This window comes from Chlamydotis macqueenii, chromosome 6, assembly GCF_036417535.1.
Source record: "Chlamydotis macqueenii isolate bChlMac1 chromosome 6, bChlMac1.mat, whole genome shotgun sequence".
Classification (NCBI taxonomy): Eukaryota; Metazoa; Chordata; class Aves; order Otidiformes; family Otididae; genus Chlamydotis; species Chlamydotis macqueenii.
In genome coordinates, this window is record NC_141561.1 from 18002633 (window position 1) to 18029404 (window position 26772).

General features: G+C 38.7%; 1 protein-coding gene across 2 annotated transcripts in view; it reads right to left on the reverse strand.

Moving 5' to 3' along the window:
• Positions 1–5181: 5181 nt before the first annotated feature.
• Positions 5182–26772, reverse strand: part of PLA2R1 (phospholipase A2 receptor 1) — a 41225-nt gene continuing 19634 nt past the window's right edge. Inside the window, exons 12-30 of one of the 2 annotated variants that reach the window (XM_086751151.1) lie at positions 25291–25493; positions 24858–25003; positions 24291–24375; positions 23176–23308; positions 22673–22708; positions 22000–22157; positions 19873–19937; positions 19393–19496; positions 17855–17997; positions 16937–17054; positions 16026–16156; positions 15314–15458; positions 12009–12247; positions 11751–11919; positions 10208–10348; positions 9666–9782; positions 9064–9240; positions 8347–8376; positions 5182–8120 (exon numbers count right to left, since the gene is read on the reverse strand). In XM_086751151.1, the coding sequence (XP_086607277.1) occupies positions 7903–8120; positions 8347–8376; positions 9064–9240; positions 9666–9782; positions 10208–10348; positions 11751–11919; positions 12009–12247; positions 15314–15458; positions 16026–16156; positions 16937–17054; positions 17855–17997; positions 19393–19496; positions 19873–19937; positions 22000–22157; positions 22673–22708; positions 23176–23308; positions 24291–24375; positions 24858–25003; positions 25291–25493 (2558 nt within the window). In that variant the 3' untranslated portion in view covers positions 5182–7902. Of the gene's footprint in view, positions 8121–8346; positions 8377–9063; positions 9262–9665; positions 9783–10207; positions 10349–11750; positions 11920–12008; positions 12248–15313; positions 15459–16025; positions 16157–16936; positions 17055–17854; positions 17998–19392; positions 19497–19872; positions 19938–21999; positions 22158–22672; positions 22709–23175; positions 23309–24290; positions 24376–24857; positions 25004–25290; positions 25494–26772 lie in introns of those variants that run through there. The other variant, XM_086751152.1, reaches the window with a different exon arrangement.

Genomic DNA, 26772 nt, shown 5'->3' on the forward strand with positions numbered 1-26772 from the left:
ACAACAGAATTAATTTGCTTCTTTTTTTTTTTTGTGTTGTTATCCAAATGCATTAAATGCATCCAATTTTTAAAATGAAATTTTTAATGATTTTATGATACTGGTAGAACTGGTGTCAACTGTTCCTGCCCTTTCTCAGAACTTGCGGTTTTGCTTTGAATGTCATCAGCCTTACAGTCTACGCAAATCTAGATCCAGATTTGGCCACAGGTACACTCCTCACGACCCACATGGAGCTAGGAACAGGTACGTGTAAGTCTGCCAGAAGCTGCCCTGTAAGTCAGTGGTATCTCAGTACTTCAAACTGGGCAGTTGCTGTGCAGGAAACTGCTGTTTCCACTACCACATTACCACAGAGGAAGAAAGGAGAGCCTGGGACGCTGCTGCCTCCTGCACAGAAGTGAGGGCTGCTGCTTCTCCCAGCAGGCTGTCCCCACTTGGGACCCAGCTCCAGACCTGCTGAGGCAACGAGATCACTCAAAAGTACATCACAGAGACACCTTCAACCTAGAACCCAAATAAATAGATCATCAGGCATCACATTGTTTGTGTCTGTCTTCTCTGGGGGAAAACAAAAACAAACCCAAAGAGAGTAAAAGAAACAAAAGCCAAAATAGAGGTTTATTTTTTGCATATATCCTTTTTTGTTGTTGTTCTCTTCATGTAGTGATTCTGGGCTTTCACTTAATTAGGCCATTAATTTCCTTTACCCTGGACGTGGGTTTAGGTGCCCAGGGCAGGTTGGGTGCCTGTGTCCCACTGGCTGCTGTGTAGATGAATTGGATGATTCAGCTTTACTCATTTCAGAACTGGCTCTTTCTATCCCGAGGCAGACCATAAAATTAACCAAAAGTGTTTCCCATACCCCAGTTTTATGGAATTTGTGTCCACAGAGATTCTAAATTCTGGCTGTTGAACACTTGCATGGGTCAGAAAGTTTGGGCTAGATGCATCAGCAGTCCCACAAACACATACACACCAATATTTTCAAGTCAGGCTTACTCGTTTTTACCCAAACTGAGCTGAAAGGGCCATCCAGCAGTGTTATGAATCTACTCTCCAGCAGCAGTGGTGGATTGATTTGTTTCTTTCTAAACCACAGTTATCCAATTTAACGGTGCAAACTGCCATTGAAAGGGATCCTACCACTTCTGTTGGCTGCTTATTGTTCGGCTTATTGTTATCTATCACATACCTCCTGCTGTGGTTTAGTCAGTTACTTCTCGTTCCAGTCTTCCCAAGTAGTAGGAATAACTGATCCCTGTTCTCATTATACTTTTACTTCCACCAATGATCAGCTCTTCCTGTCATCTTTCCATGAGGGTTTGCTTTGGGCTACATCAGAGCAAGCAGGCAAGCAACCTGTAAAAGCAGCTGAGCCACACCTTCTCATCTTCTCACCTTTTCAGAAATAATCCTTCTGATATTCTTGAATATTAAATACCAGAAAATATAATGTCTAGGTCATTGAAGCGTTTAGGTAGGTGTCAGATTTCAGATCTGTAATAGGTAAGCCTGTTAGCATCAGGGGAAACTCTCCAAAAGAAACTAGCACAGATACAGCAGAATTATGCATAACCTGTGCTAGAAGCATAACAAATGAAGCCTTACATGACACAGAATATACTTTTACTTTATCTTAAAAGTTTATGTACACCAGCTCATTATCCGTGTGCAACGTTAGGGATTCTGCTTGCATACCTGAATGAACCTGGAAGCATCAAGCTCTGGGATGGAGTCCTGAATCCAGCGTCTGTGAAGCCACGCAGCCCAGAGCTGCTGATGAGGTAGAGTTTGTCTTTTATCAACTCCGTGCAAGCTTGCTTTTGGCTTCCAGCGGCTTCTCACCTACAATGCAAACAGAGTTTATGGCAAGAAGAAGTGGCAGAGCAGAATTAATCAGGTTGTCACTGGGTTCAAAGGTCTACGGTCATGCTTTAGAACAAATTACCTGAATAAATAGCTTCACAAGAGGAACGTACTTGATGGGATAGTATCCAGTATTCACTAAAAAAAGAAAATAAAAAATACAGAAGATTTTTTGTACAGCATAAATGAAAACTTTTAATTTTTTTTAAGATGAATATCCATCTATAAAAAACACTGAAAAGCTACAGGGATAGTTTTGTTTTTCCAATGTATGGTCTGAGACATTGCCTCAGCTATTTCGTTCTACCAGTCAGCCCAGTGGTGGCAGATGGCCTCCAAGCTCCCAGTGACTGCCACCATTACCTGCAGGCTGGCCGCCTCCATGGAAAGCAGATCATTTGTTAGGCCTTTACATGCGTGATTCAGAGAAAGTCTTTCCCTTGTTTGCCTGTGCTAGCATGCAGAGGGGAGTAACTTCTAGCCCACTGCGTATTTCAAGATTCATCTCGTATCTACAAGTTTAGCTTTTTCTCACTAAAACTATGTTTTGAAGCATTTATTTCTGAGAACCGCAGAGGAAATTTAGTCTGTAGGCTGAGGTTAAGAAAAGAGTAGGATTTGTTACAATAGCAACAAGCCAACGAACAAAAATAGCATCAGGAAGAAAGGAAATGGTAGTAGAAGCAGTTTTGCTATTTTCTAGCTGTGCACTTTCAGAAACGATCACAGTTGAGAATCCCTGTAGTGGTTATAAATTATTACAAATTACCGCGGTGTAGGACACTGCCTTAGACAACTGCAGCTGCTTCGTCACAGGCGGACTGGGAAAGTTAAGAAGAGCTGCAGTATAAGGAAACAAGATTATAAAAACTAAGACTTTGAAGTGAGGCTTTATTACAAAACGATTCTCAATGCTCTTTCTGTTTTATGGTTCAGTTTCTAGGATCAGAATCCAAATCACAGTCATCCTGCATAAAAATAATGGATATAGAAAGGGATCAGCAAGTCTTACGCTCTAAGCAACTTGCAGAATAAATTGAGAGAAGGAGAAAATAAATCTGCTTTTAACAGTGCGGTGGAATGATTACTTTTGCAACGGATGTCTAATAATTTTCATTTCTAGGTCTTATTTTTCCTTTTCCCGTGTAAATTAAGTAAATGGCTGCATTGATACAGTCAAGAAATAAACCATTAAAACAAATCCATTTACAGTAAAGAGACCTGGCTGGAGCATTTTCAGTGAATTACATTTCCATCAAAGAGATCAGAACCAAAACATATCACAAAGATATATCTACTTACTTATTTAATACTCAGGAACCCAAGTGGATTTTCCCATTACTCACCAAACAAAAGAAAAACCCACAGACCAACATAAGGATTTGCATTATCCCATTCTAAGCATTTCCATGCATCCCATTAAAGTTCTTGAGAATCAACACTGGGACTTGGAAAGCTGTCTTAACATAGCTTTGTAAAGTTGCAGCCATGGCTAGGAACAGACACGAATATTTGCAGTCCTGCAAGCTGCTCATTTAATTCAACATCTAAAGGATCCGGAGCAGATCGCTCTGCTTTTTTCCCTTGCACAGCTATTTTTGTCTGCTCTGTGTGTACCACTACCATCTACCGGCCAAACCGAGCCTGACCGTGTTTCCAAGCCTCAAGAACAACCTCAATTCCTACCATCTCAGAACAGCGTCACACCTGCGAATTTCCTCCTTATGGTGACTTACACGAGGGTTGCATCAGATTGTAAGAGATCAGTGCTAGCTGGCAGGGGTTTAAAATCAACATTCCACTGATTACCAAAGGAATTATTATTATAGCTCAAGAAGAGGAATTTATCTTTTTTTTTTTTTTTTTAAGTGAGGATTTAGAGCCCAGTTGCTGAATGTGTGCAATTTAGCTTTTAACCAAAAAAATTCTGCTTACATATAAATGCCCTGAAGGAAGGGTATGCCACAAATTTCACTACAGTGGGTTCATTACTGCAAGACACTGAGGATGCCTGTTACTACACTGAAGGGAGGGGCAACAGGATGGAAGAAAAAAAGCAGGGGGCTAAATTAAACAGGAATTTGTGCGATGGTGCCCTGGGAACCAGAGCTGGTCAAGTCTCGCAGAGCCTGCAGAAACCTACTTTTTCCCTACACTCCCTCCAGGCTGTACTGCACAGATTTCAAGCAGCCCCACAGCTTCTCTCTCCTCATGACCCAGCCACAAAAGTGTGTGTGTGCATGCGAAGGCAGGGGAAGCGAGGAGAGGAGAAGGAAGGAGGATTCCTGTGCAAGGAAGGGCAGCACCACACTCAGGAGAGGCACAGCTGGAAAGGGCTTTGCTTAGGAGCCACACTGCCCACTTAACAGCCTTGTGCCACAACCCTGTGCTCTACCTGGTCGTGTGGGACACCTCCAGCATACGTATGTTCCCATTGCAGACTTCCATCCAGCTGCGATGTGACAGCTGCATCAGGCATCTCTTTCCCTCAGAGACATGCTGTAAGAACTGCTAAAGGGACCAGGAGGTAAATTTTATCCTGGAATGGAGCCTGCAAAAATAAGCACATGGATTTTTTTTTTCCCAAACCCTAGTATCTGGTAGACAAGGTTTGTCGTATGTTGGCCTGAATATATCTATCTCTGGAAGGGGGTTCCCATCCATCCCCCAGCAAGGGAGTGATATGAAAACATCTCATCCTTCTCTTTCAGTAAACACATTCAAAGAAGCTGGCACAGCAGAGGAAAACACAACATTCATTTGCGTGCTCGGGCTCTGGTGAACCCCATGCTTGGACATGGTAGCACTTCAGTGCTACCCATGGAAGCTACTGTGCTGCAGTCCATGTTTCTCCACCTCGTTTGTGGCAGAAACGAAAAGGCTCCCACACAATGCAGCCTCTGCAATCCAGCAGGAAAATTCCTCAGCCCATCACTCATCCCTGGTGGCCCCAGCTCCCAAGGCTGCAAGCAATGGGCTGGAAGAATATCTGTGCATCAGCACCATGCCCCCATCCATCATCCTCCCCAACGATGCTGTGGCTCCTTCCTCCTCCCAGCACCTCCTGCACACATGTGCTGGGGCATCCTCATCCATGTCCTGGGAGACATTGGGGCTACCACATATGTGGAGACCATCTCCAGCGCACAGGTCTGGGTCCAGCCATGTAGCCAGAAAGGAGTGTGGTGCAAGCTGCCCTTCTCCTACCAGGATGACCCAGTACAAAGCCTGAGAACTGCTCTTACAAGACACTGAAGCCTGGCAGCTAAAGCAAGCTGCAGAAAGATTCAAGAAAAATTGCAGCACAGAAAATTATTATTCACACTTTAATTTTCCAGTTGAAATAATACAGTGAATCTCGCTGCCAGTATCATCAAGGTCAGCAGTAAAAACATAGTCACCACACACTCTGATCAGGAATAGTACAGGAGACCTCTGGTTAAGGGAAAACAAACAAAAGCTACAGTAATAAAATCCAGAACAAGGACTAGAAAGCAATCATTACATTCTTGAGTGAATAATACCTGCAATTATAAAAGTTAAATGATGAAAAATTTAAAAATAAATTGAAGGGTCTGTTCCCTCAAAATAATTTCAAAGTATGAAGGAAACCCTATTTGAAATATTTTTCCCTTAATGGAAGATCATCTACATCAGAGTCAATGTTAATCAATAATCACTATTTTGAGGTTAGGGTTATTTTTTATACTACTGCCCTTCACATATATTTAAATGATTACAACATATCTCAAGGAAAATTGATTAAAAGCCTATGTCAAGTTTTGTAAAAAAAACCAGACACCCTCATTGACCACATCAAAATCTGACAAGAGTCTGCATAACTACGTAACAGCACTGCACCCCGACAAATACAAACCCTCAAGATGACGCAGCTTACTCTCACAAAGAAAAAACATCCTGCAAGCCACGACACTTGCAGTAAGAAGGCAGCAATTACACACTTGTCAGTGAATGTGATGAAGAGGATTTGCTGGTTTAAGTTCCTCCAACTGTAGTTTAAATGGGTGAAATTCTCATGGGGAAGGGAGACATGGTCACAACCTTTTTTCTTTTTTTTTTGGTAGTAAAGAAGCTATCACAGTCCATACATAAAACCAGCAGATTATCTGGCAACTGTATTCAAAAGTTGCAGTCCACAAACTCTAATAGTGGACTTCACATAAAACCAGTCTCATAGATAAATCAAGAGGACTAAAACCAGACTTTTAAAACTTTACCGAAGACTAATATATATGGTCAAACCATTAGACAAAATATACAGAGAAAAGCTATTTATATGATGGAAAAAATCAGATTAAGAACACCCACAGAAATCATCAAAAACAGTAAGCTGGAAATTATATTGGGATCAAAACCATCTGCAGTCTCTTTGACAACATTTTTGAACAGTTCCGTAAACCAGCACAGAAATATTCTAGGTACTAAATAATTTTTTAAAAATAACCCTATACATAATTATGACAGGAATGGGCAGTTTTTGCAATGTTTCTAGAATTGGCCATGTGAAATCTAACTGAGAGGGAGTAATACATTCCTGTGCATGTGCACAAATACAATGTAAAAACATTTCAGTTGGCCTTAGCTGCTTGCTTAATCCTGAGGAATGTACCTCCATCTTAGGGCTCTTGCAAAATTGTTAGAATGAGTCATCTTGAAACAAACAAACCAACAAACCCAACAACAAACGCAGCCCTTTGCAGCAGCTTTTAGAGACTAGTGAAGGCACAGTAAATCCATTCTGAAGGAACTCATCATGACTAACCATTTGTTTTTCAACACTGTGATTAAAAAAAAAAAAAAAAAATCCCTGAAAATCTTCCAGGTATTTTCAAAGACATGGCTGGAGGACGGGTTAGGGTGGTGGGACCACAGAGAGTAAGTGTTGCTGTCCTGGGCCATGGTAACTGAGGTAGTGCAGAGACCTGAGCTGGGTCCTTCACAACCATCAGCCTGCAGACCAACTTGTCAGTAAAATGTATCTCCTTCATTAGCACCTTAGGAAGTGAAGTGTGTCCTTCTGAGGGTTTGCTACATGGGGTTATAGGTCTATAGCACCTTTTGGGAACAGCAATGTGGCTCCCGCATGTACTGTCCTTAGCTTTTGAGAGCCGGGTCTCAGAAGAGCATACATGAATACTGCTTGCAGAAGTACTGTAGGTGAACAGTAAAGCAATTTATCACCTTAACTTCAGAAAGATTTGTAACAGTTTTTTTCTTCAAAGAGATATTGCCCAAAGATGTCTTTACAATAGGTTGATGGAATTAAATTTCTGAAATAAACTAGGTGAGACATCTCACAGCGAAATCTTTAACTGGATTCTGGACGCATCTCAAATGAATATATTGACTTCAGGATGACAAAGTCCATGTGTCATTATATCTCTAGACTGATTTATTTTATAACATGAACTAGGCATCTCGGGCCAAACTACCAAACTCTGGCACTTTCAAGTCAAAAGTTACTTCATCTCTGCAAGCTTGGAAATCCACCTGACAAGAATCCACTGTCTGAGAAATAACTGCTCGTTTTGCAGAAGGAATAGCTATTAAGAAAAAAAATCTACCCCATAATCCTTGGAATATGTTTCAGAGTTCCTAAATTCAAGGGCAAATTTTAATGCTGGCTCATTAGTAGATTCTGCAACGTATAAAAACAAAACATAAAAGCCCAAACATTCCCGAAGGAAAAAGCTGCATGAAAATCCCCACTGCTCTGGGGCTTCAGTCACGACAGCTCCATGTGAGCAGCTGGAGGTTTATGGTGTGGGAGTATTTTCAGTTCCTGGCTTGTCCCAAAGCAGCCAATTTCTCCATGGTTCTGCCTTGCACCCTCACCTCATCCTGCCACAAGGCAAAAGCTCTCCAAAGTAGGAAGCCCCTACGGCATTCATACTGATGGCTGCGAGGGTTTCTCTGGATATGGGTACCACAGGAGACTCCTGAGAAGGAGAAAACCACTGTAGATTGTGGAGTTTCACATGGAAGACGTGACCATTTGCTACTTCTGATCAATTAATTGCTGTCATTTCTTTCAAACTCAGAAATGAGGATGCTCTCTTCCAAAGCTGGAACGTCAGCATTAATCTGTGGCAAATAGGCATTTCTGACCCACAGTATCCTGTGGAAGAGTCGGTTATTCTGTTTGTAGAGGCACCACAGAAAAAGGGAAATGGCAGCCAGCATCACCAATGTCACGAGAACAGCCAGAGCTACAAGCCCATGGTATGATGCTGAAAGAGAAGGACAGAAATTAATATTAAGCAAATATAGCTATAATTATATATAATTCTAAATATCTACATATAGATGTTTTATGGAAAACACATTATTACTCCTTATGTCACATATTTTAAATTACAGCTTTAACAGTGGAAAAATGTTACTTCACAAAATATCAGCTCAAAATGTGTTATTACTCCTTATTAAAAAAAAATTAAAAGTACAGAAGAAACTTACATTTTTCAGAGGGTTCTGTTGCATCAGTATCTGAAATAGAATCAAGAACAGTCATAAAATTACCCATAAAGCTAACAAAAGTTACTATTTATGCTCATGGTAAAACTGATACTGAGAAGACAATCTAACTAAAACCATACCAGAGCAGGCTGCTCTTTGTTTAACTTCACTCATGTCAATGGGATTACAACTGGCCAAGTTAAACCTAACCTAATCTGTTATCTAAAATTCCTTAAATTTGGTGGAATATATGAATTGACATTTGTGCAAGGATGAGCAGCAGCATTTATCCACTTTTTAAAGTGCAAACGCATGAGCAGAACCATGCAGCGGTAGAGGAATCTAACTACTGGGTCTAGCAGCAACTTGGGCAGTTTGGGTGGGGCTCCTGAAACGCTTCAGCTTTCTCACAGCCCCACGTTCCTACTGACTACGTCTGTGTTTTTCTCCAGGGCTCCATCTGTGGAGATCATCCTGATGCTCTGCACATGGCTCACCCGTACAACAGAAAGCCTGTTGCAGTCAGCAATAACGCACCGGCTGCCCAGGTTCCTCAAAAGGAGATTACCCTGGCTGGCTGGGTTTTTTACAGGTATTGTTCCTAATACCAAAGGACATAATTATTTAAATGAAAACTAAGAGAAAGTAAGCAAGTGACAAGAAATATGTAAAATCATGGTTATAAGAACACAACCCTTCTTTTATGGAAGCACATACCTGCATCCATTTTGCACACAAATCCCTTTTTTTCTCTGCACGGAGATAATTGCCAGACTCCATCTGTGGTCCTCAGGCTGATACAGAAATTGCCTTTGAGATTATCAAATTCAGGCTCCCTGATGCCCCAGTTAGAAAAATTTAAGGGAGAGCCATCAAACCAGGAGATCGTCTCATCTAAGGGCAGAAGTTATAAATCTTTATAAAATATTGTAGTGTTTTGATAATTATCTCTGTTTCAGTCAGACTAATCCTCACATAAATAAATATTTAATTAAAGAATGCCAGTATTTTGTCTGGCCACTATACTACTTTTTTTTTTTAAAACAAGATTTTAAAATATCCTATGTAGTTGACACAGAAGACAGCCTGCAGTGCATCTTTAAGAAAATAAAGGCATTCACATACATGCATACCTACTGAGTTTTCAGAAATAATGATTTCAGAATGCTTGACTGGTTTTACTACATCATAAACAGGTAATAAGCAGTGAAAAAATCTCAAAGGATAACAGTGTTTTAGAAGATGGTTACACCAGCATTCAAATAAAAACCAAACCAAAACAGATTCTTACACGCAGTCCTCTTCCACCCAAAACTTACTGCCTGTAACAAGCAGGATGTTCAACCAAACCATTTGCACAGAATAACCAAAACCGTGCAATTCTTCCAGAATGAAGGCATTTTCATCTTCATCTTGAATAGTTAGGAGATTTGATCCTACAGATTAAACATAGAACAAATTTTGAAACAATCCATGCCGTTAAAATGTAACACTGCATTTCAAAAACTTAGTATTATGAGCTTTAATTGAAAAGCTTAAAACATCTGGTTATATGTTTTAAGTTCTTAAATTTGCAGTTAACATGAAAATGCTCAGGCTGATATAAAACTGTTCTCACATGATTTTAAAACAAGTTGGAAGGGAAAGAAACGCATTTGATGTGTTATTCCAGACATCAATCTTTTGACATGGAAAATAACATTTTTTTGAAGTACGTTGCCTCCAATTTCATAATTGGCTTATGAGCTCCACTATCATTATCTTGAACTAGAGAAAACACACACAATTATTTCAGTCATTTCAGAGAATATATAATTTTTAAGATATCACAATGACATTTTGTGGCTACAAAATAACTTACCTTGATTTTTGCAGACTTCATATGCAGTATCAAAACTTGTGCCCTGCACAACTGTGGAAAAGCTGTAGCAACTGTTTTTGAATTTGATCCAGGGAACAGTTTTTTCTGAACATAAACCTTTATAGGCAGTCAGTTTCTTTTCTGTGATGAAATAACAGAACAGCTTTATTGGCACAACAACATACACATTAATGTAACATTCCACACGCTGTTTTGGAGTAATGCTAATAAGTATGTTATTACGTTATGCCTCTATTTTTCAAAGTGAAAATCTAGTGGTTGTATATATTTGCATTAGAACAGTAAAGCTGTTTTTATTTCTGATCAAAAACCTTGCCAGATCGCAACAGCGTATCAGGACAATCTAACTGATACTGATGTGCACAGGGAGTTATTATGAAACTATGGGCGCATCAGAGCACTCCAGCCTGCCTAGCATCTCCCAGAGGGTTGGGGATTTCCAAGGGCTGCAGAGGTTTTCTCCACTAAGCCGCAAACACAACTTCATGCCAAATACCATGGCACAGAACAGAGTCTCCTGCCAGTAAGCAGCAGCCAGCCCTTCCAGCCTGCAACATGCTGTAGCAAAGAGTCACTCTGACTCAGAGCAACTCTACCAGCTCACTTGGCGATACCCAGCATCACTTTTTGGCAGTGCTGTAGATTCAGCTACGTTACCTCCAGTCTCACATGCATCTTACTTTGCTACAAAGCATAATTTTTAAAAATTAAGTAAACTTCAGGCTATATATGGTTACATAACTTGAGAAAGAAATAAAAAAATCGGTTAACTTCACTACAAAAAACCATGCTATTGAATAATTTTTGTCTTGAAGGATTCTAAAACATCCTTCTTCTCAACAGATCCAAAAGCTGCAGTAAGTTGTAGGTAAACCTCTGGGGATCAGTAGCACCCTACAGAGAATACCACCAATTTTGAGAACTGGATGCTGCCAAAGACACTGCAGTCCTGGACTGAATGGAGTTCCAGACCTGAATTCCGGATTCAAATGAAGCCCAGGTAATTGACAGAGCATTGCAGGAAACACAACATACTTTAGGATACAGGAAAACATTCTTATCTTCAGGAAAAAAAAAAGTTGCAAAATCTTTTATGTGCAATCAGTAAAGATATGACTCTAATTTTTCACTTTGCTCTAAATGCTTACCTTCTCCTATCACACAGATAATTGCAGCACACTGAATTTATTTCCCTTCGAGCTAGGTTATTAGCAATCATCACTTTTCACAGATAATATAGTGTTCACTCAAGAGAGAGTAATTAATTTTCCTGTTTCTTTTCTATTATCAAAGTTCTCCTTCCATTCTCTTACATATGAGATCTGATAGCCAGTATTTTATGGGGAAAAACGGTTTCAGAAATAAGAGATACAGCAAGGAAATGCCAAAAATCTATTTCCATTTTGAATAATACTATCATCATTGCTTAACCTCAAACCAATTAATTTCCTTTCATATACTTCCACTGTCAATACACACATTTGCACCTGCAAAGATTTAATATAAAACTTGACTGACTTACTAGGTGGCACATGGCAAATTGCTCCTTGCAGAAGTCGTTCACAGTTAGCACTTTTCCAGTGCCCCAAGGTATCCATGTAAACACAGCTGCCAAAGGCCTGGGACTCGTCATCTTCCCAGAACGTAAACAAAGACCTAGCTCCATCTGACCATTCAAAGTGAAGCCCGTTCTGCCAAATGAATGACACAGCTCATTAGCCTGTTACTGGAAAAACTCCTTTGCAGCACCATATTCACAGCCAGGGAGTCCACTACGTACATCTGAAGTGAACAGTCCAATCCAGTGGTTGTACCCCAGCCGATTCATCAGGACCGTGAGGAAAGCTTGGTGATACTGGTTTGTAATGCTGACCAACTCTGCACCGTTTGCCATGCAGGTTTTTAAAGCTGAAGTCCATGTAAAATTCCCACGTATTAATTTATATGTTCTGTTTCCATATTCTAAAGTATCTGGCACATTGTACATTTCAGATGCATTGATGACATGTCTGGATGTGTCTGTTACAAACAGAAAGAAAGGATTTTATTTGTAATTTTTTTTTTTTTAAACAGACAGCTTGAACATAGCAGAACAGCTCCTAAAAGTCAGAACTATCCTTAAAAACAAATCTAAAAATTGCAAACTCCTTGGTTTCAGGAAGGCACTGTGAACTTTAGAAAGACAATGATGACTACTAGAACAGTATCTGAAATTCCATCACAGCACAAAACTTATCACAGGAGTGAATTAGTTCAATGTATAACAAAAAAAAAAAGAAAACCTAGATGGAATTAGTTCCACTGATTGGATCTTTGAAGGTCAGTAAGAAATCATCTAGGATCTGGGCACATCCCAAAAGTCTCATAGCAGTGGGCTGCAGAATGCTCTTATCCCAGATACCTTGCATGTAATTTAGATAACTTCTTTTTTGGCCCGTTATTTTTAATAACTTCCAAGATCAGTTTACAGCACAAAGTCTGGCCTCACAAAGAACTGTACTGTCACAATGGAGAGGATGACAAACTGGGGCTCACGGTACAAGTGCTTGGGAGCTTCTTGAGCTCATCTTTACTATCCACGAGCCAATGTAGGGAAGATCACACGACTGGCACTTAAAGAGAAAACCTCTGTGCATGGAGACTTAAATCTCTATTTGATGATAAACTAACACAGCAACGTCAAAAAAAAATGAAAGGGAGAAGTAGACTTTTTAAATTCAAGAAATAAAGAGAGAGTCTCCCAGGAGAAAAAAATCAGGAGACAGAGACCATCTCCATCCCAGTCTGATTTCTGATGCTGCCACGCTAGCTCTTCTACAGGAGGCAAATGTCTTTGCTAATGTGTATGAATGCCCACAGTATTCTTTAAACAAGACTATTAAAGTAAAGCAATGCCTCAGTTTTAATCCCATTTGTCAGTCTGGATTCATAACTTCTGTCTGTAAAACTGCTCTGTGATTACAAAATGAAGCGGTTGCTTTGCTACAAGGTGGAGTGTTTTTAGACTTGGTTCCCTTTATGACTAAAAGAGGAGGAGTGTTAACAAGCATCTTAAAACAGTAAATTAATTTATTCTTTGTCATTCACAAATAATTTAAAATTAAAAATTTCTAAGCAAGATAACTGAGCTAACTGAAGCACTCTATTTCGTTCCAATTTTCAGTGTGTGTCACTGCTTAAAAAAAGAAAAAGCAGGAAATGCAGTAAAATGCTGACTCAGTCCTAACACAGGACTCTGTAAGAGATCAGAGCCAAGTCCAGATCTCCTGCTGGTTTATTTCATTTTAGTCTCCTACAAAAAATAATTCAAAGAAGAGGAGATGAGATGCAAACAGGATGGCAGAACCAAAGCACCAGCTCATCTTTCCAGAAATTGACACATTTGTTTGGACATCTGAGCAAATTTAGCAGTTCACTACTGCCAGCAAGAGGCTGTCTTCCTTCTCCCCTCCTTGCTTCTCGGCTCTTCTGGCTGCATGTTCACATGCACAGATTTGGCATTTGCCTGACCCTGCACTGGGCTGATGCAGCCTGGAAAAGCTACACAAATGACATCAATTAGAGGAGAAGGGGAAAAAAAAAAAAGAAAAAAAAAAAAAAAAGCAAAGTGGGGGAAAGGACCAGGAAATTTTTCTGCAGAATTCGCAAGCTGACCTGACTCACAGTTTGGGTGAGTGCTACGGGTGTCAGATGGGGGAGGCAGGACTGGTCCCCTCAGCCCCAGGAGGGCTCTGCTGCGCATGGGGCAGGTGGGCAGCCCAGGGGACAGCGCATTCCCCAACCCCACCACGCTTCGGCCGGGGTCTGTGCTCACATTCACCCAGCTGGGAAACACGGGGAGGGTCCTGAGCACCCACTGCAGACCCAGTCCCCTCGGTGCCCTGCAGCCTGGCCACCCAAAGGCAGCAGGCTCCCTTCCTGCCTTGTAAAGCCTTTTCCATCTGTCTGAAGCAGCAGAAGGGGTTAAAATACAAACATTCAGGAGGTAAACAGAACAAACCAGCAGGAAAATGCATTTATTTATTCTTCCTACACTACATGCAGGATTACTCCAGCACCCCTCACAACTGTAGTTCATAATAAATGATGTCAAATACGGCTATGGTTTACTAAGAGCCACCTGTGAGCACTGCCCAAAACTTGTATTTGTTTATTCTACTTCTGGACTCCCTCTCCCTCGCCTCCTAAGCAGCCAGCAGACCAGGACTGTCTCCTAGACCCAGGCTGAAGTAAGAGGTGACACAAAGTTGAGCAATATAAAACCACCCCGGCAGTAAGTACAGCACCTAAGGACACTCCTTACAGGCTCAGATTACAGCCCTCCCTTTGCCTAAGGGTTAATAATTTGCTGCTGGTCTATTTTGGTAACACGTTCTGGCAGCGTCCCGCTGGCAGAGCTGCAGCCATCCCAGGACGCGGCTCCAAAGCTTCCCCAGCTCCCTTGGAACAGCCAGTGGCTCCCACTCCAAGAGGCAATGCCGGAACGTGGCTTCAGGAAAGCAAACAACGCGTTTTCTCCGCAAAGGCTTCATGCTTCTGGCAAGTGAACTTTATGGTAATAGAATTAGGGACACGTGAAAGGAAAAGCCAAACTCCATTCAATCGGCCAGTCCATCCACTCTGCTCACAGAAACACATTTTCTAGAGTCTAGTCTGATCTAGTATTGTGAGTCTCATCCACTAAAAAAAAAAAGTTAAAAAAAAAAAAGGTGTATTTTCATCAAAGTTACCCTCAGTTTTGCCTTTTGTTTTGTAATTTCATGCTGTAACTCTGTTTACCATAACAGAGCACATGAAATTTCATCTCTATTCCTGAATCTAAGATACGCAACAGAAAGCTCAAAGTTAGGAAGAAAATTTAATAACAATATATTGTTTCAGAAATTACTTCTACATCACAGCTATTCATTTACTAAATATTGTAGAGCTAGTCTGTCTAAATAGCAGAGTAGAACTGTCTTAGAAATCTTTTCTTCTCCTGGTTCCAGAGACACCTATAACAAGCTGCTTCTAGATGAAAATAAATTAAGATTAATTCAATATAGTAGGAAAAGAGAACAGAAGCAAAGCAAAACAAAACCTTACCACGAGTCTTTTGGCAGACAAACCCGTAATTCTTCTGACAGTTTTCTAAGTACCATTTTCCCGTAAAATGAAAATTAGGGTTATTTGATACCAATGTACATAGTGGAAGTTGTTCTTGAATGTTTGCACTGTTAAAACGTTGTCTCTGCAATCAACACAGAACCTTATATTAATTTAAAAAAAAACACTGTGTAAAAACAATGCGTAATTATTACATTAAATTTAGAAGAATAACTATCTGAAGGTCACTATTATAAATATTTAGGCAGAACAATGAACACTCCCATAAATACAATTGAAACAATAATCTCATAATAAAGTCACAAGCTTTCACTGAACAAATTAAAATGCTAATCCCAACATGGACTAATGTGGTATAAAACAATATATTAAAATATGAAATTCACAATATTACTCCTAAGCTTTGCTCAGACCCAGCATATGGTACTAACCATGTAATTCAAACTTTGGTGCTTAAAAGCAATTGCAAGAGAATGCGACTATAGCCACAAATTATGTAAATAACTGTCTCAACAGTGCCTTGTTTCCTACTTCTAGTTATGCCCATAAATCTGTGCCCACAGTTGTCTGAAGTTGCAAAAACAGAGAAGACTAAGTTGCTGTAACAAGTTGGGCCTCGTCTTTGTGGCAGTCATGATTTTTCTAGATAAAACAACTTCCCACTGTCCTTAAACGCCTTGGAAATACTCACATCCACTACTTCAACTGGAGACCAGTTGGAGTAGGTTGGAGGATTTTCATTCACCCATTTTTCATAATCGTCACTCTGGAAACCTATCCAAACACTAGTTTTCTGTCCAAACAGATTCATTGTTATGAAAGCTGGAAAATGGAACAGGAATAAAATAGAATTAACTGGTAACCACTTTGGGACAGATGAAGTATTTTCCAACACACTAAAGCACTGAAAAATGTATTACTAATCAATGAAATTATATAGTGACTAGAAAATAAAAGCAGGAGCAGCTTTTCAGTGTCATCTAACTATAAAATTGATTAACTTCAGCTGGGTTAGGGTCTAGTGCATCAACCAGCAAGTCTTCCAGAAATGTTCACAACAGCTGGAACAACTTAAGTATTAGTTCAGGGTACTGTCCCACAGAAAACAAAACTTTTCTCAGTTTCAGTTGAAAGTAGGAGTTCTCAACTAAAGATAGCCAGTGAGATTCCTCCCACCTCCAAACAAGTGGTTTTACAAATGTATGAAATTATAGCTTATGTGCTATACTATAGATCAGATTTTAAGGACTATTAAAGGATAAAAATTAGATCGCTTTTACAACAATGTGATGTTGCATTCATAAGACAGAAATCTTACACAGCAAATTTTTAAATGAATATTCCATTATTTTTTGTATATTTAATGTACAACAGAAAATTACAGTAACTCCTCAAAACGTAACAGTCATGTAGCTCAGTGGATATTTAAATCTTTACATTTTGTAAAACCAGGAAAGAGAAATACTAATTTGTTTAAAGCAGTGTAACCCTGAGTAGGGTCTGAGGATTTTTTTCCTAAATCTGTATCTAAGATGAAACTTTGCTACAGCATCCTAATGAAGATGAAATTTTATTTATTTAACAATATTTTCAGTACTCTACCTTGTTCCAATTGATCTTCGAGGGAAGCGAGTGACCCATCATAGTTACCACAGAACTCTTGTGCAGAGTACCAGCTTCTCAGATGTTCTGGATCCTTCGGAATTTGTATCAAAAAGCACTGTTTAAAAAAAAAGAAAACATAGTTTTGTTTTTTTTTCTCCAGATCACTAAGAGTGATCGCTAAAACATTTCACACACTGTTACTGAAAACTAAGTATTTCATTAGTTTCTGTCCTGCAGTGGACCTCTCTAACATGCTTGGTATCAGTTTTTCAGCTGCAATCAGGCTTGGATTCCAATCAGTTGATTAAAGGCAAACACAATCTGTGTTAAATTTATCATTGCAGTCACTGCAGTTTAGCACTGGGATAAATCCAGACACCTTAATGCATGGTGCTTTTATGGAATATATGTATCTAAGAGAAGCCTGATAAAATAATTGCCTTTTGACCCTCAATTGTAAATAGACTTCCGTTTATAATTACATTTGATGAACCCTGTTTGAAACAGCATCTTTCGGAGGATGGCAGCAGTTTGGGACAATTTAGTACAAGGGGTCAGAGATCTGTTTTGAGACCATAAAAGACTCTTGCAATTGTCCTAAGCGGAAAAGAGAGGGTGGAACAGGCTTTTTACAGCAAAATGACAAATACACTTAGAAAGCTTTTGCATATATGTGTATTCATGTCCTTCAACTAAAGTAAAATTTTTGACACCTTATTAAGACGACTTCTGTGTGTAAAGCTACTTAATAGCTGTAACCTTTGTATCACTGTCAGTAGTTAAAAACCTAAGGGCCCTGCTTTCAAAAAGGAAGAAAATCTTCAAATACTGAATAATCCTTAAGAAATCCAATTTCTGTCATAAGTACGGAATGCATTTTGAATTATCAAACAACAGGAAAAAAAAATGTTTTACTTTGAATCCAAAGTGTAACCAGCCTTTGGGACATATTCCTTGTTGATTTTGGTCTTTTGGAATCTCTTTCTCTATTTTCCATGCAACTTTACGCTTACAAATACAGGGAAGAGAGACAGTACAGTTTTCATCGCCCCAGAGTCCTGTGTAAGAAGAAAAATCACAGTTCAATATTGGCTTGAGAAATGGAAAGGTTTTTTTTCTTAGCTAGCTTAGATATCGTTAAGAAGAGTATCCTTTAGTTGTTGAGTAAAACAAGATTCTGCAAATACATTTTTGGACATATTGCATGACAGTGGATTTGATCATCCTTGGGACTCATACTTTTATTCCCAGTTGGATTTTATTAAGTTAAGCCAATTCCTCTACTCAGAGTCATATAACATATGCCTATATCATCATGTATTTAAAAAAAAAATACTAGTTATGCCAAAAAAAAAAAAAAAAAAAGCTATAGAAATGATGCCTTCCAGATAAAATAGTTTGACTTCCTTATATTGAAAACTGCTGGCAAGATCCAGGTACTGACATAAAATGCTGACCTGCTGAATACACGCTGACCTGAAAATACTTTTTTTTCAGTGGAACACAGTGCACTCAACAAGTTGTTGACCAACTCCCATCTGCTAGCCAGCTGATGGGGGAGGGTGGGCGCCCCTTCCTTTTATCCAATAGTGACTATAGCAAAGCCAAACTCAAGCATTTGAAAGTCAGGAATCAAAATCTCGAGATTATGTGTGGGGAAAAAAAGAAGGTTTTACATTTTTTCAGTTTTAGCTCTTGACACTGGGATTACAAGAGTGCAACTGGATTAATTTTTTTCAGTCCTCCCAGATACAAAGCTGGGTATTTTTTCTTTCCATGGAACCTGACAGGTCTACTTTATCATATGACTTGCAGATCATCAGAAAACAGAGACTGAGAGATGACAGCAATCACTGGAACCGGCAGCACTGTATTTTTTTTTTTTATTACTCTAGCAAACTATAGAGCTATATGATGATGTAAAGACTAGTACCAAAACCACAGTACCCAAAAATCCCTTAGCGGACTGGCTATGGGATCAAAAAAAAGCCACAACCCTGAGTATAAGTTGTGAAAAAGCAGTTGTTAGAAAAGTAGTTCATAAACACAGGAAAAATTATTGCTCACGCATCTGGCTCATTTGGTTATGACAAAACTGACTGAAAACCAGCAATGCATTAACCTTTTGCTGTGCCACACAACAGATTCTTAAGTAAGACTAAAGATTCAGTATCACTGAAATCTTTATATTTTGACATAAGAGTACTGGAACTATTAATATACTTTTAAATTCGATAACCTAGTCTCTGAGCATATTCATTCATTATTTTAATATTATTTTCTTAACCATAAAAGCAGTTATGCAGATGATAACCATTATAACAGGACTATGTAATACAGGACCGTGTAATATTGATTGCATTTCTTGAAGGCAATTTAAAAAAATATAACTCCTTTGGCCAGCAACAGAATCAAGTCACAACTCCTGCAACAAAAGGAAATATAAAATAAACCTGTTTCTGATGAAATGAAGCCACATCTTTTCCCTGGTTTCTGCAGATCTCTGTCCCTCCCTTCATTCCAGTTCTGGTACATTACTGGTGATTCATCTCTCCAGCTGCACAGAAACATTTAGAGCGTAGTTACACTTTTTCCTATTCTTACCTAAAAATGCCATCTCCATCAAAATGTTTGTAAGCAGACAGTGTAGAAAGTGCCCCTTTAGTAACTAAGCTTTAAAAAAAAAGACAACCGACAAAAGTGAGATTCACATCTTTGGCTTGTATCTTTTATACCCCTTTTAGAAGAAACACTGTTAGATGGAGATGAATTAAGGGCAATACATTCTGAATAATATTTACATGAGAACTGAAGCTGTCTCTTGAATATCCCACTCAGAGATCAAACAGTTTTAGTCCATGAGACTGAACGGCAGCCTGTAAACAGGGCATGCCAAGGGCAACTCACAGCAGCTGAAGTGCAGGCGCTCTTACCTAAACTCACTGCTGACGTTTTCTGCGTGCAATCCAATCCACCAGTGAACATCACTATTCGATAGCTATAAAACAAAGAAGTTTTGCCATATGTTTAACTGTTGTTGCCCTCTTATTAAAGCATTAGCAAACCCCTAAAATTCAGGCTTTGTTTGTGTGCAGATGAATTACATCTCTATTGGGTTCCAAAGGGAAGAACAGGTGCTGAATCCTGCCTGTGTTAATTTATGTCATTCAATAAGGTTATTCACATAAGTAGAGCATTATTTAGCCCCCAGTTTCCATGGATTGCTGATGTATCTTCTGTAAACTAAGAATTTACAGTTTTAGGAGTTTACAGTCTGACTTGAAAAGGACCTAGGCCAGAATTTGTTTTTTCCCCGCTACTAAAGACAGAAAACAGCAAATATTTCCTTTTAGCATTAATATACTGCTGGTTTTTAATGTTTCCAAAATGTTTTCTATGAACATTTACTGACTTCATATAGCTCATTAAGAGATTCCTGGAGATGCTTTCCAGACTCATGAAAGGTTCTAGATCTCCAGTCCTAAAGGGTGAAGTATTATCATAAGTCACAGAAATAATGTTATTCAAACATCCACTTATTATCACTGCATTGACTTGATTCTGCCTTAAACTATGAATGAGCTTCACTTTTAGGGTAAGCCACTCATTAGTCAGCTTTGGGGTCTTTGGAAAAGGGCCAAAGGGAAAAAGAGTTCTGAATGTGTATGACAGGGAAAAGCCACCCGGTCTCTGAGAAGGATTTTTTTTTTTTCTGGAAAGAACTGAAGCACAGTCTATGTTGTGGCAGCCACACTGTCCTTGGGCTTACAGTTAGGATTTCACCAGCTTACAGCTTATATAGCAATATCAAATGACAAAAATAGACACTTCTGACAAAGAGACTCAAGAATGCTGTTTGATTTGGTATTGCCTAGCCCCTGAGTTTGGTTTTCTAATCACAGCACTTGGCCTACACATTACAGTTTTTAAAGAAATAGTTAAAAGTGTGATTTCAAATTCCACGCTAAGAAATTTTGACCAAGTTCTCCAATGACATATGCAAAGTCTATTCAGCCTGCTGAGTACTATTCTATTGATTGCCATCGTTACTCCTGCTTCCACAGGAAACCAGTTACAATCGCTTTGGGACACATCTGGCTATAGTGGGAAAGCTTAGCTAAAGGCAGTAGGTTTTAAAATAGCTGTGTATGTTTGTATCCTGAGACGGATACAAAGGAAATTAACTTGATTTCCCATGGCAAGGGAGTAAACTTGGCTTTTTCATTGCAGAATGCTCACAAACTGCCATAATACATACCCACTATTTTTAATGATAAACCTGCTTTTAAAAGATCTCTTGTAAGTAAACTTGACTTCAAAGAAGCTCTCCGATTAGCCATTTTAAGTGATCTTAAGTTGGAAAAATGCATCGGTTTTTAAAGTTATATAATTTTTTAAGTCATAAACATTCAGTGTTAGGTTAGGCAGCAATTACAACACATCAGTCTCTGGTAGATGTGGAAGAAGACAGCATAGCCAGTTGCGTTGCCCTTTCACTACAAGCTATTTCTGCCATGAACTGTTGGTTTAAATCCAGTTAATCATGTTTTAAAACAAAATTACTTAAATAGCAGATAAAAATGACACATAATTCCTCGTAAACTTAAAAATCCCATCTTAATACAACACAATTCTACTTCTGTTTTCTATTACAAGTTAAAAGCAGGGAAGGCTGTATACACTGCAACCAAAACTAAGTGTAGGTCAAAAGCTTTTTTAAGCAGCACTGTTCTTTTAAAGATTATGCTATGATATCCCTTTACATTACAGCCACAGAATTTTGCCCTCAGTAAGGCAGACAGAGTATTTTTATTCCATTTTTTCCCCTTTATTTTGCTTTTACTGAGAACACCTAAAAGAAAACAAACTTAGTTTTTTGGGGGAATTCATCTGCTTCTGCAGTTATTTCTCAGCAAGACAGCAAGAGAATTATTTCTAAAGTAAAAGCTCTTTCAGATTCTACCCGGAGCAGCAGGCAGCCAGATATTCCAAAAGATGCACCACAAAATAACCAGTTACTGCCTGAGGGTTTATTTTATTGAAGGAGTAGTTTTTGTTACCTTCTTAATTTTATTTTGAATAAAGGCTTGTTCACCGGAAGAATTTATTGTTGCCATTTCACTGTGAAGCCAGCCACAGACAAACTCATAAGTTTCCCAGTCTGCAGGACTGACATGGAAAAGATATTCTGCTCCTTGATAATATGACCATGGCAGCTCTAGAAAACAAGCAGAAGAGTCAGTGCTGTGCAGGGGTAAAAACTAATTTCAAATCTCATTCTTTGTGACCCCTGTGGCCTGCCTTCAGCCACATGTCACAGGACAAATATGCCACAACTAACAGCAGAACCATATTTGACATATCAAATTTTGAAAAAAAATCCCAAACAATGAGTAAATTTTGGTTTTATATTCTATCCTGTGATACTGCAGTAATGTTAACAGGGTTGCCCAGCTTTTGCAAAAAGGCAGTTTTAATGTGATGGAAAGGTTATCAGACTCCTGTGCTTATTACTGGCAACATTTAGTTACCTAACTGAAGTAGCATCCAATGCTTCAGTGTTCCTTAACAAAAGAGTGGCAGATTTTGATCTGTAGTAACAAGTCCCTATGGAGTTCCTTAATGTAAATTTTTAACTCAGAACATTTTAGTTATTTTATTTTTAGCAATGGCTTAGATTGTATTTCCAAGTTGCAACGTTTCAAGATGTGAAAAAAGAAAGTGTTTCCATACCAGCTATGTACCAAGTTGGAGTCTCTGGTTTAACACCTGCAAAAACACATAAATAAATAAAAACATTGCTGATTAAGAATGAAAAGAGATATTTCACTGAAATTGCTTTCTCCACACGGTAAGGATTTAATCAGAAACATGAAAAATACTGCTATGGTTGTTCAGGGACAGAAAAAGTTAAACATGGAATAAAATAAAATTGTTGCCACACTTACTAAACAACATTTTTAGTAACCTTTAAAAATAAGGACTTTTGTTAGCTCCTGCTAACTAACTGCTAATCATTACTATCCATTTTTAAACTAACTGCACATATTAGACCTGTTAACTGGCCAACAAACCCTAATGACCACATATAGCTTTGCCACGATACCCTGCAGAAGACCAGTGAGGAGAACTCCAGATGTAAGTAAAAAAGTAGGCTTTTAGACACTTTTTTCCTTGTCTCTCCTGAATTGTAAGTAATGGATATAATACACACTGTATGTTAATTAACATTTCACCTTTTGGTATTTTGCATATCCATTCACGCTTTTCATTGCAGTGTGCTGGAAAGACCGTTCTATTTACTTTGAATGCTGCGCAGTCTCTTGAGTCATCTTCAATGTACTTGCTCTTCAAAAATGAAGACACAACCTGAAAACAGCACATTCATTATCTTTCACCGAAAATCCAAGATGAAGCATTTCAAAATCTCATTATGGAGAAAAAGGAATAATTTGGAGATGTGTGTATAGTAAGAGGAGCTTGGAGATAGTAAGAACATCATAAGCAACAGCTAGAGGACAACCTGAATTAAGGTGGTAAAATCTGAAAAACAGGGTCCATAATCACGTTCTCTGAGTGTCCTGTTCAACTTTCCCATCTTATATCAGACTCCTCCACAAAAATAATTTTTTAATGAATCTAACAATTTTTGACATGATTAGCAGCAGCTGCCCACATCCAACAGCCTTTGCTTTGGTTCAACATGTTGCACGATTGAACTTTGCACTCACATTCTGGAATGACTTAATAATGATGGCAGAGCTGGCACATTCTTTAAGGCTGAAAATCAATTACAGTTTAAAAATTTCAAAATTATTCTGTTGTTCGATGTTTAAATCCCAGGTACTAACCATCAGTGTGGCATGCGGCACCAGCATCTTCAAGGGTGCAAAATCAGGAGTGGTATTAAAACAGACAAGACTTCACTCTAAATGCAGGCATGAACCATCAGACATAGAACAAATAAAGCATGTAAGCACAGCTCTAAGGCTTTCCAGTGTGTGTGCATGTGTATATATGTAAATACATAAAGACACACTCCTGTTCACTCTGCATGTGCCTGGTCCTGGGCTAAACGCAACATGCAGCACGCAGCAGCACAGCACACATCTGCAAAACTTCATAATCCTACCAAATTGCTTTCGCAGTTGCACAGCCCTTTTGCACAGGCTGCTATTTTTATAGTAGTGTATTATCAATCCTTTGAAACAATTACTTTAAGTGAAGTATGTGGACACGAAAACCAAACAGTTTTCCTGGCCAATGTTTGCTCACAAGGCTTATTTTTTGTGAATTTAGGCTCAGATATGACTCGAAAGGTTACTGAAATATATAGTATACAGATAGTTACAGGTGTTCTGTCAGACCACTGCCATGTCCCTCCAGAACGTGGGCTTCTTTTATTAAATCCAATCCAGAACTGTCTTTCTTCTGTCCTGTGATAGAAATAAAGAAAATAACATTCCTCATGCCCTTTTTCCTTAGCTATTTCAGAAATAATTTTTAATAGTGCAAATACCCATATTCATTTATTCTTGGCTTCAATATATCATTCCGTAATATATTTCTTAACTTTTTAGTATCCTTGAAATAAACTCTGGTTTTCCTACTGAAATGTTAAATTATATTTTTAAAGATTAAAACATTTAAAATAGGATTAAAATTGCCAAACCTCAATTTCAATGGGGAATGTTAACTCAACATCACCTTGAGATTAACAGCTGCTTGACATCGACTACAAAGACAATCTTCAAAAACAATCCTATTACAGTGCTGCTAATACACTACTTTTCACCCATTTCTAAGTTTATGTTAGAGACTTCTTCATCGACTAGTAAAGAGGATGTCAGAAGCTAAATTGTATGTTTTTTACCCATTAATATGATTAGATATTGTAGATATTAAAAAAAGTATTTACCTATCAAAAATTGTATATAATAAATTGTTTAAAAACGTCTCTTCATAGATATGGCTAAAACTAGCAAGATGTGCTCCAAAATCTTGGCATAATGCTTCGGCTTCAGCCCATGTTCTCCTCATCAGAACTTTTTCATTGTGAAATATCTGCAATAAAATAAACACTGTCATAAACGTAGTTGATTTTGGACAGCAGTTGTTTCAGGAACCCATAAAAATCAAATACCATTCACAGGTTTTCCTACAGTAAAGTCATGTATATTCCAAGTATAGTTCTCATTAAGACTCTCACACACTTTAAAATGCAGTGAAGGATGGTAACAATTTTTGTTTGTTGAGTGAAAGAAACAATGCTTTACCAAAAATATTTCAGAAACAGTGCATCCCTAAGCTGATGTAGAATCAGAAAAATTCAAAGCAAGTTAGTGACATACCTTGTAGCAGCTGAGCAGATTAGCTTCCGATTCCCATCCAAAATAGCAGGAACTCAAATGTTTTTGAAAAGTAAGTTCAGGTTCTTCGTAAGAATTTATTTTTTGCTTGCACAAGGACATTGCTTTGAAGTTCTTACAGCTTTTCACCTCCCAATAACCAGTGGGGTGCTGCCCTCGCATAGCCACACATCCTCCAGAATGACCTAGACATGGGAATAAGTGTTGAGTATCGGAATAAAGCATTTGAATTTTGTGAGTTTTTGGTGACGTGACTGTTTTACTGGCATCAAATTCTGGATAAAACCACGATGAACTTACAGCGGTAGTACATTCTCTGGTCAGTGACCAGTTTATAAGCCTGTCTTGGCTGACTTTGAGCTTGTAAAATGAACCATGATGAAGGGTTCCTCTCACAAAATGTAGGAGATTAAATGCAATTTAAAATAGAACTTTTGCAAACTGCAATAGTAAGGCAATGAGTAAAGAGTGCAAAACTGAGCAGCAATAAGTGAAACGAAGTGTCTTTATTATTTTGTCTCTATTGTCATGTATTGCTCTGAGGTCTACATTTCATATTGTCGTAGTTCAGCCCCAACAGGGACCAGACTACGCAGTCTCTCTCTCACTCCCCCCGCTCTCTGAGAGAATAGGAGGAGATTTGACAAACAAAAGAAAACCAGGAAAAAAAAACCAAACACGTGGGTTGAGATTGAACAAAAAGCAAATTTAACAGTAATGACAGAAGAAAACAAGACAGTGATGGAACACAAATACAGTACAATAGCTCACAACAGATCTCCACATCCAGTCTCTTCCAAGTAGCAGGGAGCCTCCCTTCAGCACCCTCCTCACTTATATACTGAGCATGATGTCAGATGGGATGGAATAGCCCTTTGGCTAATTTGGGTAAATTAACCCCAGCTGTTAGCTAATTAGTTAACTATCCCAGCCATAGGGGCTACCAGCTTCAGTTCTCCACCCAGCTCAGGTAAATATTAACTCTATCCTGGCCAGAACCAGGACACATATGTTGAACAACTGTTTTACCTTTTCAATTTTGTTTTCTTGCAATGTTTTCCTTTAGATTACTGTAAAACAAATAAAATCAAAGAAGCAAATCAAGTATCATCAAACTGAAGGGGAAGAAGAAGAAACTTCCACACAATGCTCTTACTGGCAGAAATTTATCTAAAGCAATCTCTACCCACTTTTTTTCATATAAAATGCAAATTACAAACTTTGACTGTTACTGAATAAAATTCATGACTTCTCTGTGACCTTTTACTGGGAGTCTCAGGAAGCCCTGATCGCCTCCTTGAAAAGGCCGTTAAAAAAAATGTATGAAAAACACCTTACAGAAAAGAAACATTTCAGGAATTAGCTGTGTCTACAAGGAGAGCATGGCTGTTAATTGTCCCCCTGTCACACCGGAGGGTGGGATGAGTGACATCCAGCATCCTGCCACAACCAGGCAGCCCACAA